The sequence below is a fragment of the Saccopteryx bilineata genome, chromosome 2, assembly GCF_036850765.1.
Source record: "Saccopteryx bilineata isolate mSacBil1 chromosome 2, mSacBil1_pri_phased_curated, whole genome shotgun sequence".
Lineage (NCBI taxonomy): Eukaryota > Metazoa > Chordata > Mammalia > Chiroptera > Emballonuridae > Saccopteryx > Saccopteryx bilineata.
The window spans coordinates 357,814,317-357,827,748 of NC_089491.1; the positions used below are offsets into that span (position 1 = coordinate 357,814,317).

At 54.9% G+C, this 13,432-nt stretch overlaps 1 protein-coding gene across 1 annotated transcript in view; it reads right to left on the reverse strand.

Annotated features, from left to right (window-relative positions):
• SLC13A5 (solute carrier family 13 member 5) overlaps positions 1-13,176 on the reverse strand; it is a 30,593-nt gene extending 17,417 nt beyond the window's left edge. The window contains exons 1-6 of the mRNA XM_066262956.1: positions 13,017-13,176; positions 8,264-8,392; positions 7,847-7,983; positions 4,306-4,493; positions 3,120-3,288; positions 1,613-1,735 (exon numbers count right to left, since the gene is read on the reverse strand). Coding sequence (XP_066119053.1) covers positions 1,613-1,735; positions 3,120-3,288; positions 4,306-4,493; positions 7,847-7,983; positions 8,264-8,392; positions 13,017-13,118 — 848 coding nt within the window. The 5' untranslated portion in view covers positions 13,119-13,176. The remainder of the gene's footprint in view (positions 1-1,612; positions 1,736-3,119; positions 3,289-4,305; positions 4,494-7,846; positions 7,984-8,263; positions 8,393-13,016) is intronic.
• Between the last annotated feature and the right edge of the window lie 256 nt (positions 13,177-13,432).

Consider the following 13,432-nt stretch of genomic DNA (forward strand, 5'->3'; position numbering starts at 1 on the left):
GAGCGCCACCCAAAACCAAGCTGTGCCCCAAGTGCCCATGGGAGCCACTGCCCTCTCGTGGGAGTGGCATGAGGGATGCCTACTACTATTATGTCATTGCTATGACTACTTTAATTACGTATAGAGATTTTTTTTTTTAAACAGCAATTTTCTGGCCCTGGCCGGTTGGCTCAGCAGTAGAGCGTTGTCCTGATGTGCGGGGGACTCGGGTTCGATTCCCAGCCAGGGCACACAGGAGAAGCGCCCATTTGCTTCTCCACCTCCCCCCTCCTTCCTCTCTGTCTCTCTCTTCCCCTCCCGCAGCCAAGGCTCCATTGGAGCAAAGATGGCCCGGGCGCTGGGGATAGCTCCTTGGCCTCTGCCCCAGGCGCTAGAGTGGCTCTGGTCACGACAGAGTGACGCCCCGGAGGGGCAGAGCATCGCCCCCTGGTGGGCAGAGCGCCGCCCCTAGTGGGCGTGCCGGGTGGATCCCGGTCGGGCGCATGCGGGAGTCTGTCTGACTGTCTCTCCCCGTTTCCAGCTTCAGAAAAATACAAAATAAATAAATAAATAAATAAATAAATAAATAGCAATTTTCAAAAACAGTTCCTCCTTCAGAAGAAAACTTACAAAAACGCCCCTTTTTCCTTGGTTAACCCACAGGATTTTGTGGGCATTTTTGCCTCTTGGCTCTAACATTTCCTCCCTCTGGCCACACAGGCCCGTTTTTTGGTTCTAGTTGCCTGTGATTTAAGGCACAGAGCATGTGGCTCACACCTAAGTACTCGCCATACCAGGATGAAAGGTCACCTTTGCTCCAGAGATAAATTGGTGTCTTTTAAAAATCACAACAGCTTTTCCTAAGTATTTGTTAGCCACATAACATGGTTTCTGTCCAAAGTCTGCCTACTGTCCAGGTTGACTCTTGGTGAACCTGCCAGTGTGCTGGGAAGAGGAAGGTCAACTTTCTGGAACCTGCACGCCGCTGGGAACATTGTAGGCGTCCAGTAAGATTCTGGGTTCAGATTGTTTGGATGTTATCAGGTGGTGTGCTGTGACGTGACCTAAGGGACACATACAGCCAAGTGGAAGTCTGTCCAGCAGTATCGATTTGCTCTCAGGGACAAGATTCCCTTGAATTGTTTTGAGTCACGTTGATGGCACACCTGCTCTTTCTCCCTGGGCTGGGAGCCAGGTTGGGTACAGGGGACATAGAGGACTTACCACAGGCACCAGAGCAGCTCGGGTCAGGGGTCAGGGGTCAGGGGCAGCACTGAAAGGTGACTGCAGGTACTAAGGGAAAGGGCTATGTGGTGTCCAAAGGAGCAAGCAAGGGATTCTTCCCTGATGGAACAGGGGTGGGGGAAGTCAGGGAAGGTGTCCTTAAGGAAGCAGCATTTGAACTGGCCTTGAAGGTTGAGGACTTTGAAAGGTAGAAATGGCAGTCCAGGAAGACAAACATACAAAGGCACGGTGGGCAGGCTGAGTTGGCCGAAATGGGAGGGCAGGCTGGCAGATGGTTGATGGGGGAGAAATAGTCAGGGCCGACAGGAAGAACTTTGTGGACTCGCCTACCGGTTCTCCTGCAGGGACATGGCAGGGTTAGACTATACCGGAAACAGTTTAAACTTACTTGAATCCCATAAAAGTACACTGGAGCCACAGCCAGGCAAGCAGGAGCATTATCAGCATGTTGGGGAAGGCAAATCCAAACCAAGAAGCGAAGTTCACAATGTCTTTGCTGTCAGGAAACAATCTGAAGGGAGAAACACCAGTCCACATCTCTGCCAGATGCTGAGCTGCAGTCAGCAAGCAGGTTAGGCCCTGCAGGTACAGGCTGAGCGGCAGCCGGATGCTGAGAGATGGTCTGAGCCATCCACGTCCACCGCTCAGTGTTACCCCAACCAGAAGGGACCCCCAAGCACCACCATGTACAATACAAGCCTCAAGAGTGACCAAATGACCTTCTTGGGGTCCATACTCTGTTGAGAATTTTATGAAAGTCATATCCCTCCCCTTTGTACACACATAATTTGACCAACAGCATCAGGAGGTCCACAGATACCTCAGGAAAGCTTTCCCAGGGTGGGACCAGAAGACAGTTCTGAGGCTGGAGGGGGTCACTTTCATTCCAGGCTCTGCCTGCCCCCAGGCATTGCTCACTAAGCCCAAGGGTGTCAAAGTTGACACAGAGCTTTCTGCACTCAGCTGGGAGCTCCAGGGAGAAGCCAAGGCTATCATTACAGAAAACACTCACAGGGTCAGACTAGTCTGCTTGTTGGATCTCAAGTGTCTGCTCAGCCAGGCTCCAGACCTGTCCTCCCCACCTTCCCAGGACTCGTCTTCACCGGACGAGCACCATCATACTTCCCTCCATGCTCACTGCAGTTTGTACTTTCCTTCATTAATGCAATTACACGGCCCGCCCAGAACTCTCCAGGCATCTGCTACCCTCAGCGGACGGTGAGTATCCCACAGACAGGGCCCAGGTTTCCTCCAGTTCTGTGATTCCAGCCCCACCGAGCACAAGGCCAGGCACAGAACAGGGTCCTCAAGGCCTGTGTCTCTTTGTGGCCAAGGAAAGTTCCAGAGCATCACCACCAGGGTCCACCTGCAGCCTCACCAGGGCACCAGTCACCATAGGGCCATTAGAAGAACTGTAGCGAATGAGCTGGTGAGGCCACGAGTGACCCAACTCCCCTTTCTGTAGACCCGCAACATCAGAAGGCCACCACCCTTCACAGCCAAGGTTGGTGAGCCAGTTTCGAGGAGAGCAGCTGTAAGGGTGTCTATTTTCTGCAAATTTTAAACAAGGACCTGGTCTCTGGGACTACGTTGTCAGTTCCCACAACTTTAGCTCAGAGCCCAACCACATGACTTGTCTGAGTGAAAATACTGAGCCCTGGAAAGAAAAGTGGAACTCGACCCAGGACAGAAAGCTACCAGGTCTGGGGACTGTCATCAGCTCCCACCCCAAGGAGTCCTGAGCAGATAGATGCAGCAGAGGCAGATGGGGGCACATCCTTCCACCCCTCCAGGCCCCAGCTCCAGGGCCCAGCTGAAGAGGAAGGAGAGGAGACTGAGTCCCTCCAACCCCACAGGACTGTCCTTGTCCCCGGAAGGCATGGCCAATGACTCACTCATGCATCTGGCCCAGGAGCACCACGTTGGGTCCTGTCCCGGTCAAGGTGGCGGTGCCTCCGATGCTGGCCGCGTAGCACACGCTCAGGGTCATGGCCTTGCACATGCTTTTCCTGTTGCAGTTCTCCCGCTGCCCCATCGCAGGGCCCTCAAAAATCACTTGGCTCCCTGTAGTGACACACCCCGGTAAGCAGAGCCCATCCTGGGGGCCGCCTGCTTAGCTCCAGCTGCTAACTCTGCTGCTGACCTGAGGGTGGGGACACGCTGCCCACCCCCCCAACCCCACCCACCAGCTCTGTTCTCAGGTTTCTCAGCCTCCAGCCCAGCGCTGAAGTCGGGCTCTATCTGCCTTCCTGCAGTCACTTCCCACAGCTCCCCCCCCTCCTCCACGCCCAGTGCAAATTCAGCAACTTCAGATGGGTGCCTTTCTTTTCTGACTCTTGCTGCTGCTCCAGCAGGTCCCTCCCTCCAGGGGGGTGTCCAGATCCATCTGAGATGCCCTGCCCTCCCAGCAAGGCCTCTCCCTTGTCTGAGTTCCTTACGCCAAGTCAGAGGAACTATGTGAGGGGCCTTGTTACCCTACTCCACTGGGCCCCTCGAGTCCAAAGTATGGGTACGCCTGCTGCACTCCAGCAGTCCCGATACCTGGCCGGGCATGGCCATCAGGCCATCAGAATGGGCCGTGAGAGCCCCTGTGCTGGGCCCTGGGGATGGGGCACGAACGAGACAGAGAGTGGAAGAGGTGCCATCTGACTTCCTTGAGCTCAGCACCTAGCAGGGAAGCTTCATGGGACACCCACCCCAATACCTGTGGGAGCAGAGAGCAGATCAGAGCTTTGACCTGTTCAGGGGAGGCCTCCCTGAGGGTAAGTAGGAAAAACAAAGGGTGAGCAGCACGTAGTAGATGCTCAAAAGATTCTCCAGTGAATAATTAAATGAACACCTATTGATTTCTGTGACGGGCAGGAAACGGGGAGGTTGAAACTTGCTATAAGCAATACTAAAAGATTTAACTTTTATGCAAAAACTACATTCTTAAAACTTACAAAAACAGCATTTTTAAAAGTATATCTCTACACCTGTTAAAAAGCAGGCTCCGGGAGTCAGGGAAGTGGTCAAAACTTTGGGCAACAGAGGGGAAGCCTGCCACCGTGGACCTCAGCAGTCCCCCGGCCAGGGGCTCACCTGGCAGCTCGCTGGTCTTGCCCTTGTCCACGAGCTCCAGGGCCCCCAGGCTGGCCTCGGTGACGGCGCTCGTGGCCTCCATCTGCTGCAGCACGGCCTCCACGATGGGCACCATCATGGCTGTGGTGGCCGTGTTGCTGATCCACATGGAGAGGAAGGCTGTGACGCCCATGAAGCCCAGCATCAGCCTGCAGAGGAGGAGCAAGGAGGGCAGCCAGAGAATCCCCACCCCCACTGCCCCAAGCCTTTGGGGACCCCCAGGGGCTGAGTTCCCCTGCAGGGATGACAGGCGTCAAGGCCCAAGTGCTGAGGCCAGTTCAAGACTGGTGAGCCAGGAGAGGGTTGTAGTTTTAGTCCTTCCTTCCCTCTCTCCCTCCATCCTTCTTCCCCCCCCCCCCTTTCTCTCTTGTTCCTCCCCTTTCCCTGGCCCTTCCTTCCTTCTTTTCTCCCTCCCATCTCTCTCCCACAAGCATTACTAAAGTCTAGTCTGCTAGCAACAGGGGCTACCAAGAGGCCTTTCTCAGACTCAGCCAAGGTCCTAAGGAGCTTCTGTCCAGTGGGGGCATTATAGGCATGCAGACAGTGCCAACCCAGTGTGGAGAGTTGGTCCTAGTATGTCCCAAGGGTATGCTGGAGCAGCTCTATGTGTGGGTAGCCCCAACATCCCACTTCCCACCCACCCCAGACCCTGCCTCTTCCCTCATGAGTTCAGAAGAGCTGCTCTGAGTTAGCCTTCAGGGTTAGGGTGAGCCTGGGAAAGCAGGACCTCCCTCGTGGCCGACCCCCCACCCCACACCGCCTCTCTCTGCACACACACTTTGCATCCTCTCTGCAATGGACCCAGATCACACACGTTCCCTTCATTTATAACACCCATCTTCTACCCCTGCCATCTGCCTAGAACAATCCTCAAGTCCTTCAAAAACCTGTGGCACAATGTCCCTCCTTCTGTATCCTCCCTCCAGTGCTCACCAGGCAGGAGTGAACACACCCTTCTCCATCCGCCTCCCACACTCATCCCTGGCCAGGCTCAGAGGACCCGTTTCCACATCTGCTCTTTCCTTGGATGGTGAGCAGGGGAAGGGTCTGATTCTCCCCCATGACTTCCATGCACCCTGGCACAAGGCCAGGAACTGAAGGCACTCAGAGAGAGCTGGTTAAATGGAACAAAACTACTCTTGGTCTGCACGCCCATCTGCAGTCAGGTGTCTCCATAGGGCCACTAATTCTCCTGAAGAAGGGATGTGGGCACTGCACTGCACCAAGATTCAAGCTGGTGGGCCCTGGCCGGTTGGCTCAGTGGTAGAGCGTCAGCCTGGCGTGCGGGGGACCCGGGTTCGATTCCCGGCCAGGGCACATAGGAGAAGCGCCCATCTGCTTCTCCACCCTCCCCCCTTCCTCTCTGTCTCTCTCTTCCCCTCCCGCAGCCAAGGCTCCATTGGAGCAAAGATGGCCCGGGCGCTGGGGATGGCTCCTTGGCCTCTGCCCCAGGCGCTAGAGTGGCTCTGGTCGCGGCAGAGCAACGCCCCGGAGGGGCAGAGCATCACCCCCTGGTGGGCAGAGCGCCGCCCCTGGTGGGCGTGCCGGGTGGATCCCGGTCAGGCGCATGCGGGAGTCTGTCTGACTGTCTCTTCCCGTTTCCAGCTTCAGGAAAAAAAAAAAAAAAAGATTCAAGCTGGTGTCCATGTAGGTTGACTTCACGGACCCATAAAAACACAGGCTGGGACCCAGGCTGGAGGGAGGATCAGAGTTTTCCTGAATGAGGTTTCGACATGATATTTCAAGGTACCGAGTGGGCCTCAACAGAATGGTCACCCCCAGGGCAGGCAGGCTGTGCCATGGACAGCTGGAAGCCAAGCTCGGAGGAGACGCCAGTGACAGGAAGGAACGAAGAGGCATGTGTGAACTTCCTGCGTTTGGGAACAAAAGTTCTTCAGCACTCTCAGAATGAAGTCTACCTGCTGATGGAGAAAAGCTAGCCACTCAAAAAGGATCCTGAGAGCAAGAATTCGGAGGCCGCTGAGGTCTCGCATTTCTAGAAAATGCAATGGCTTTTGATTTGACCCTGCAAACCAATCGCTGGAAGGGATCGATGCCATGAAGGGTAAAAGAGATCAAAGTCACAAAGCCTTCTGCTCAGGGGAGCCTGCGGTGTCAAGAGAGTGAGGCATCCTCTCCTGGGGGGTGGACCAGGCCCAGCACAGTCCTGGACACATGGACGTCTCAGGGGGCATTTGCTGTGAACTAACCAGTGACGCTGCCTTCCCAGGACTGAGATGGGGCACACCTTCCTTTAGGGAGCACGTTTCCTCAAAAGAAAGGTGTGTGCTTACTTCTCCACAAAAGGAGGCAAGCCTCATCAGACAGCCTATAACCTCTCTGTCTCAAATTCCTAGTCTGTAGAACGTGGATGATAAGAATACCTAACTCTCAGAGTTGTGGTGAAAGTTAAATGAGGTGATAAATAAGTCCCCAGTGTCAGGCCTGGAACATTGCAGATGCTCAATGTACCCAGGTGATTCTGATTATATCAACTCTATGGGTTGGTTGGAAATTGCCTGTGACAGGTGGGGGAGATCTTGGAGAGAGGGGAGAAGCTGAGGTTCTAAGTGGTGTGGGGGAATGTGAGGTAAGAAGCTTCTTCTTTTTTTTTTTTTTTTTGCATTTTTTTTTTATTTATTTATTTTTTTTGCATTTTTCTGAAGCTGGAAACAGGGAGAGACAGTCAGACAGACTCCCGCATGTGCCCGACTGGGATCCACCCAGCACGCCCACCAGGGGCAATGCTCTGCCCACCAGGGGGCGATGCTTTGCCCATCCTGGGCGTCGCCATGTTACGACCAGAGCCACTCTAGTGCCTGAGGCAGAGGCCACAGAGCCATCCCCAGCGCCCGGGCCATCTTTGCTCCAATGGAGCCTCGGCTGCGGGAGGGGAAGAGAGAGACAGAGAGGAAGGCGCGGCGGAGGGGTGGAGAAGCAAATGGGCGCTTCTCCTGTGTGCCCTGGCCGGGAATCGAACCCGGGTCCTCCGCACGCTAGGCCGACGCTCTACCACTGAGCCAACTGGCCAGGGCCAAGAAGCTTCTTTACAGAGGGAAGAGATGTGCCCGCTTTGGAAGGATAACCTGTTTCCTCCTGAGTGGGGTGGTGTAGCCACCTCTGTCTGGCCTGCTTTCCCCACAAATGGGAATCGATCAGGCATGGCTTGATCCAACCTCCACTCACCTTGTTCCCTGTGGAACTAACTCAGCATCCCCCCTTCCAGGAAGTCCTCTGAATATGCGGGGACCTTTGCTGACCCGTCTCCTCTGGATTCAGAGAACCCTTACCCACTGCTGCTCACCACGGAACCCTACCATAACCCATGCGTCTGGAGTCCCCAGCTAAGATGATCACATGGGTCACATGTCCACCTGCCTGCCCAGCCCGGGTAAGCCCACGGGCAGCCCTCGCCTGTGCGCGATCTGGTCTGTGCTACAGCTCCTCCTCAGCCCGGGGGCCCACAGGGAGCCCCGTGGCAAGAAAGAGGAAGCGTAATTACTGTGCGGGCTTGGCCCCCACCCAGAGGAGCGTGCGCAGGGCGATCCTCTTGTGTAGGTTCCAGCGCTCCACGGCCACAGCCACGATAAGGCCACCCAGGAACAGCATATTGGTGTCCTTCATGTACTGGACACACACCTGAAAGGTGGTAGCACAGAGATCCCATCAGGGTTGCCTCCTGGCCACACAATGCTTGGGCCCAGGGCCACCCAAGTCCCCAGAGACAGGCAAGCAGACCAGATGCCGACTTCAGGGACAGTTTGATGTGGATGGAAGGTCAAGTGGTCTGTTCCCCGGCCCGAAAGAATCCGTAATGGACTGATCTGGTCCCCCAGGGCTCAGGCAGCTCAAAGCGGGGCTTGGAGAAGGAGCCTGTGGGAGAAGCAGGAAGCCACCAGGATTCCCGGGGTCTGCTCACCTGCTTGGAGTCCAGAATCCTGAAGAGTGGGAAAAGCAAGGCGGGCATGAGGGAGGTGACAGCCAGAGGAATGACTTCTGTGCACCAGTAAACGGCCATGAGGATGATGACGTAGGCACACCTGACAAACTGAAGAGACAGCCCTGAGGCCTCGGCCTGCCGCTGCCGCCCTCGGTCTCACCACCACCACGGATTAAATGTGAGTGATAATACCTACTACCCTAGGTTGTTTAATACTGCATCGGCACTTTTATTATTATCCTTTTCGACCACCTAGACTCTGCCCTCACCCTCATTCCAAACCAGCCAATTCTGTCCACCACCAGGACCTACACAGCTTTTAGTCCCCTGTTCTCCGGCCTCGCCTCCTACCTTCACCCCATGGACACTGCCCCTGTTCAGGCCGTATTTCCTCCTGCCTGGATGGCTGCAACTATCTTCTACTCGACCTTCCTACTTGTACCACTCCACCCTGTGGCTCCCTCTTTCTCTTTTGCCAATCTGATCATTTCACCCCTATTTAAAAGCCTTCTCTTACCATCAGGACAAACCCTTAATGCTTTAGCATGACCTAGGACACCCTCTGTGATAGAGCAAGGCCTGCAGGCCCCTCCAGCCCCATCTCCTTGCCCATCACACCTCGAGTTCCAGCTGCCCCAGAGCGCGGGCCGTTAACGGAGCCAGCTCTCTCACACAGCCCAGCCCCGTGGCACAGCGAGTGCTCACTCAGCTCAGCAGTTCTCCTCGGGTGCCTCGCCCTCACCCCCGGTCTGGGTCTGGGTCCTGCCTCTGTCTTCTCCACCAGTGCCAGCAATTCGCACATGGCATTGCCATTGTTGGTTTTCTCAACTGTCTCCCCATCACCACCCAGGAGTGAGCAGCTTGAGGGCAGAGCCAGTGTTCGTGGATGCACTCTGTCCTCAGCACCCAGCACAGGTCTGACACTCAGGAGATGCTCAGCATCTTCTAACAGGGGAACCCGGCCCCCCTATTAGAGGACTGGACTAGCAGAGCATGAGCTGCGACAGCAATGCCAAAAAGACACACCTGTTCACTCTCACTGTTCACCACCACCCCAGAGAGCACTACCACGTGCAGGAGATAGTGCATGAAGACTTAGACATTCTTGGTCTGGATTGTGTTATCCTCATAAAAATAACTTTTTCTTCAGCATCCCATGAGAACTTCAGAACACTTCCCTCCTGTCTAAAGCAAGATTTTTTGGCCTTTCCATATGGACATTTTGGCTGCATGATTCTTTTTTTTTAATCAAGTGAGAGGCAGGGAGGTGGAAAGACAGACTCCCACATGCGCCCCTACCGGGATCTATTCAGCAAACCCCCGTCTGGGGCTGATGTTCTTCCCATCTGGTGCCACTGTTTTGTTGCTCAGCAACCAAGCTGTTTTAGCACCTGAGGCAAGGCCATGGAGCCATCCTCAGTGCCCAGGGCCAACTTGCTCATTCAAGCCATGGCTGTAGGAGGAGAAGAGAGGGGGCGTGGGGAAGCAGATGGTGACTTCTTCTGTGTGCCCTGACCAGGAATTGAACCCGGGACTTCCACACATCGGGCCGACACTCTACTGCTGAGCCTGCTGGCCAGGGGCGGGATGATTCTTTGAGAAGTGAGTGTTTCGTGCATTATAAAATGTTTAGCAGTGTCCTTGGCCTCCATGCACTAGATGCTAGTAACACTCTCTCCAGTTGTGACAACAAAAATGTCTCCAGGCTTTGCTACATGCCCCCTGCTTGGGAGGTTGCAGGTATCAATGCTGATTGAAGACTCAAAGCAGGACAGCGGTGTGGTTAGAAGCACTGGCTCTGACACCAGGCCTCCACTGTCTGCCATTGTCTGGCTTCCAGCAGTCACTCAACAATGCCACTGATAAAACACTCATCTCACTCCGAATCCTGGCCACTCTCCCTGCTTGTTTCATGTCCTGACCTGTAAATTGAGGAATTAGGAGTACTCGTTTTTGATTATGTGGTGCACAGAAAGTGCTCGGTGGATTTTATTTTCTAAACTTAGAAGCAGCAGGTGGCACGTGTAACCAATTTTCACAGCACAATTCCTGGAGGCACCAAATATAACCAACAGAAAAGACACAAGGCTCTGGCCTCTTACCTCCACACCACTATCAAGAGGCCCAAGAGATACCCCATCCCTGAAGCCAACTTGACCTTCCTCATCTAGAATGTTCCCACAGGGTCAGTAGAGAGAGCAGCATAGGATGGCGAAGATAGACCAGTCTGAGGAAGGGGTGGTTACCATGGAGAGGAAGATGGGATTCCACCTGGGGACAGGAGCCCGGCTCCCCTGTGTGTAAGTTCAGAGCACCTCCCCGCAGCTGGAATGTATCTGGAAAAGCACTTAAAACCAAGAGAAATGTGGACACTGGGACTTAAAAGTCAGCACCCAACACAGTGTCTCGCACAGTGAGGCTCAATAAATACATGTTAAATGCACAACTCACTATAACCATGTATAATTATTAACAAATAGGACTGCCTGTGACATATTGCTTAATAAAAAAAATGTAGGTAAAAGAACAAGTTCTGTGTGTGTGTGTGTAGAGAGAGAGAGAGAGAAAAGAGATTGATTTCTAGAAAAACAGCCATCAAAATATTAGTAAGTTATGGGGTTTAAGGCTATTTTCATTTTTACTTTATACTTTACAAGCTTAAAAAAATAATAATAATAATAATAATAAAAGGACCCAGAGAAAAGGCAGGAAAAGTAGAGCAGAGATGAAACCAGGCAGGAAGCAGGTGGAGGGGAAAAAGAAGGAAGCTTGCAGGAGAGAAGCTGGGCACCGGCCAGGGGGTGGCGTGCCCACCAGGCTGCCAAGTTCTCACTGGCTTCCCAGCAGCTCTGTTCTGTGCCAGTATCTCCAGGTCTCCTTGCACAATGGTGTGGCTGTGAGGGCCAGGGGCAGGGAGCTCTTCAATGATAACTAAAACAGAGGCACAAGGGAGAAAACACCAAGACAGGAGTCCAGACTCCCAGTCACCTGTCCCACTGAGCGGGAGAGCATGTGAAGGCAGCCTTTGGAAAAACTTTCACAGATGTCTCTTCTTCCCTCACTGATCCTCACTCCCAAGGCAGGTTAATGACATTAATGACATTCATACACACTCTGAGTTGGGGGTCTCAGTTCAGGCCCGTGTGTGTGAGTGTGTGTGAGTGTGTGTGTGTGTGTGCGTGTGCGCGTAGCTGGGAGTGGGTCTCAGTCACACTCTCCTAGAACAGGAAGGTCAGCCAAGATGTATAATTATTCCAGGGAACGCTATGTCCCATCCCCACTCCAGCATTAAAGATCTAAAATCACAGCTCTGCTGCCTGGCTCCCTCCCATGGATGGTAACAGGCCCAAATAAATCTCTTTCTACGGGGGAAATATGGCTGCTCACGGTTGGTATGGCAACTGAAGAGCTATCACAGTTGGACCTGCTGTCCACGACCTATCCAGGACCTGTGCTCAGCCCTCTCAAGGGCTCCTTTCAGCCTCCCCACCCCCATCCTAGGAATCAGCACGATCCCTTTAGGCACCCAAAGCCAGAACGTGTCAGAACTAAACCACCTTTCCCCATTGTATACACAAGAACACCAAAGCCCAGAAAACGAAGGGGCTTCTCTAAAATCCCGAGGAAGAGTGTACGGAGGAAGTCTGGTTCTCTTGCAGAGGTGTCTTCCTGATAGCCCAGTACAGCCCTCCAGTCCCCCAGGATCGCCCCCCAGGGTATCCCCTCAAGAACTCCTCTGTTTCCCAACCCTGCCTGGGAAGGACAGGGAGCCGGGGGTTTCCTTCCTGGGCTGAGAGTGAAAGGGCTAAAAGAGGGAATGAGGAAGGAGCAGCCAGCAGCCACAAATGGCTTCAAAGGACTTGGGCCTCCGCCAGACAGGCTGAGCACAGCCCAGCAGCGCGGGCCAGGGCTCCCAGCACCGCCCTCAGCCTGTGGCCAAGGCCATTCATTCACTGCCTCCCTCCCAGAGCACCAGGAGTCCAGGGCATGGGACACAGCTCCTCTGCAACCCTTGGTCGTGCCACCCAAGTCGTGGTGAGCTCTGGGAACATGTCCGCCTCCTGCCCCTGCCACAGCCACGGCAGACAAGCAAAGCAGACCAACCCTCACCTGCCTTTCAGCGGGGAGGATTTTTGCTCAGCTATGGCTTCTAGGGGTTCAGAGGTGGAAAGGAATGTGTTCCATAGATAGAGACACTGAGGCTCAAAGGAGAAGCCAGAGACTGGCAAAGACAGTACTCAGTATCCACATAGGACCTTGACTGAGCTTGGAAGCCACCTACAGCTGGGAAGTCTCCATTCGCTAAGGGAAGAGGAGAGAGAAGGTGGGAATGACAAGCGCCCAGGCTCCCTATCAGCACCTTTGGCATTGGGAGTGGATGGTGGGGGGTATAAGGGGGGATTGAGGTCATGCACTCTGGGTGATTCTGCGCCCCTGGCTAAGCCCGTAGATGGGCTGTGTGGCCAAGATCTGTGATAAATTCTAGGTTTCTGTGCTTGTTGGGACGGTTCTTGTGTCCTGGGACCTGTAAACCCCACAATTGTTGTGCCCCTCAGAATTCTTTTTACAGCACACCTCCCATCTGGCACCCAGAGCTCCCAAGTTCGAGAGACCCAGGGGAGCAGTGCCTGCCCGGGGAATCCATGCGCTCCAACTCAGTGCCCCGCGTTCGGAGCCCGCTGCTGGGACCGGGCGCCTGGAGTCCGCAGGGCTGCCGGGAGATGCAACTGACCTTGGCAGGCATCAGAATGATGAGTGGAAGCAGCAGTATCGGGGTGACGAACAAGATCACGAAGGACTTGAACTTGCAGACATAGCTCAGTGCCGAAGCCATGGTGCTGGAGGGTGACGGGCGGGAGATGCGAGTGAGGGGCAGCAGAGCCTCCGCGGGCTTAAGAAGGGGCCACAGTCCCCGGGGATGGAGGGGGGCGGCGGCAACTCCGCCCTCCACCGTGGGGCCTCCGCGAGGCCCCGGGGCGGGGCCACCCCGCGGGTCGGTGGGGCCCGCCTGCCCCCAGCTCTGCCACCCGGCGGCGGCAGGAGGCTCCTGCGGACTCCAGCGCAGCGGACCCGCCCTCCAGGAGCGGCCCGGGCCGGGGCGCTCTCCCAGCCTTGCCGGCGCTGCCCTGGACGGAGGCGCGCCCCGGG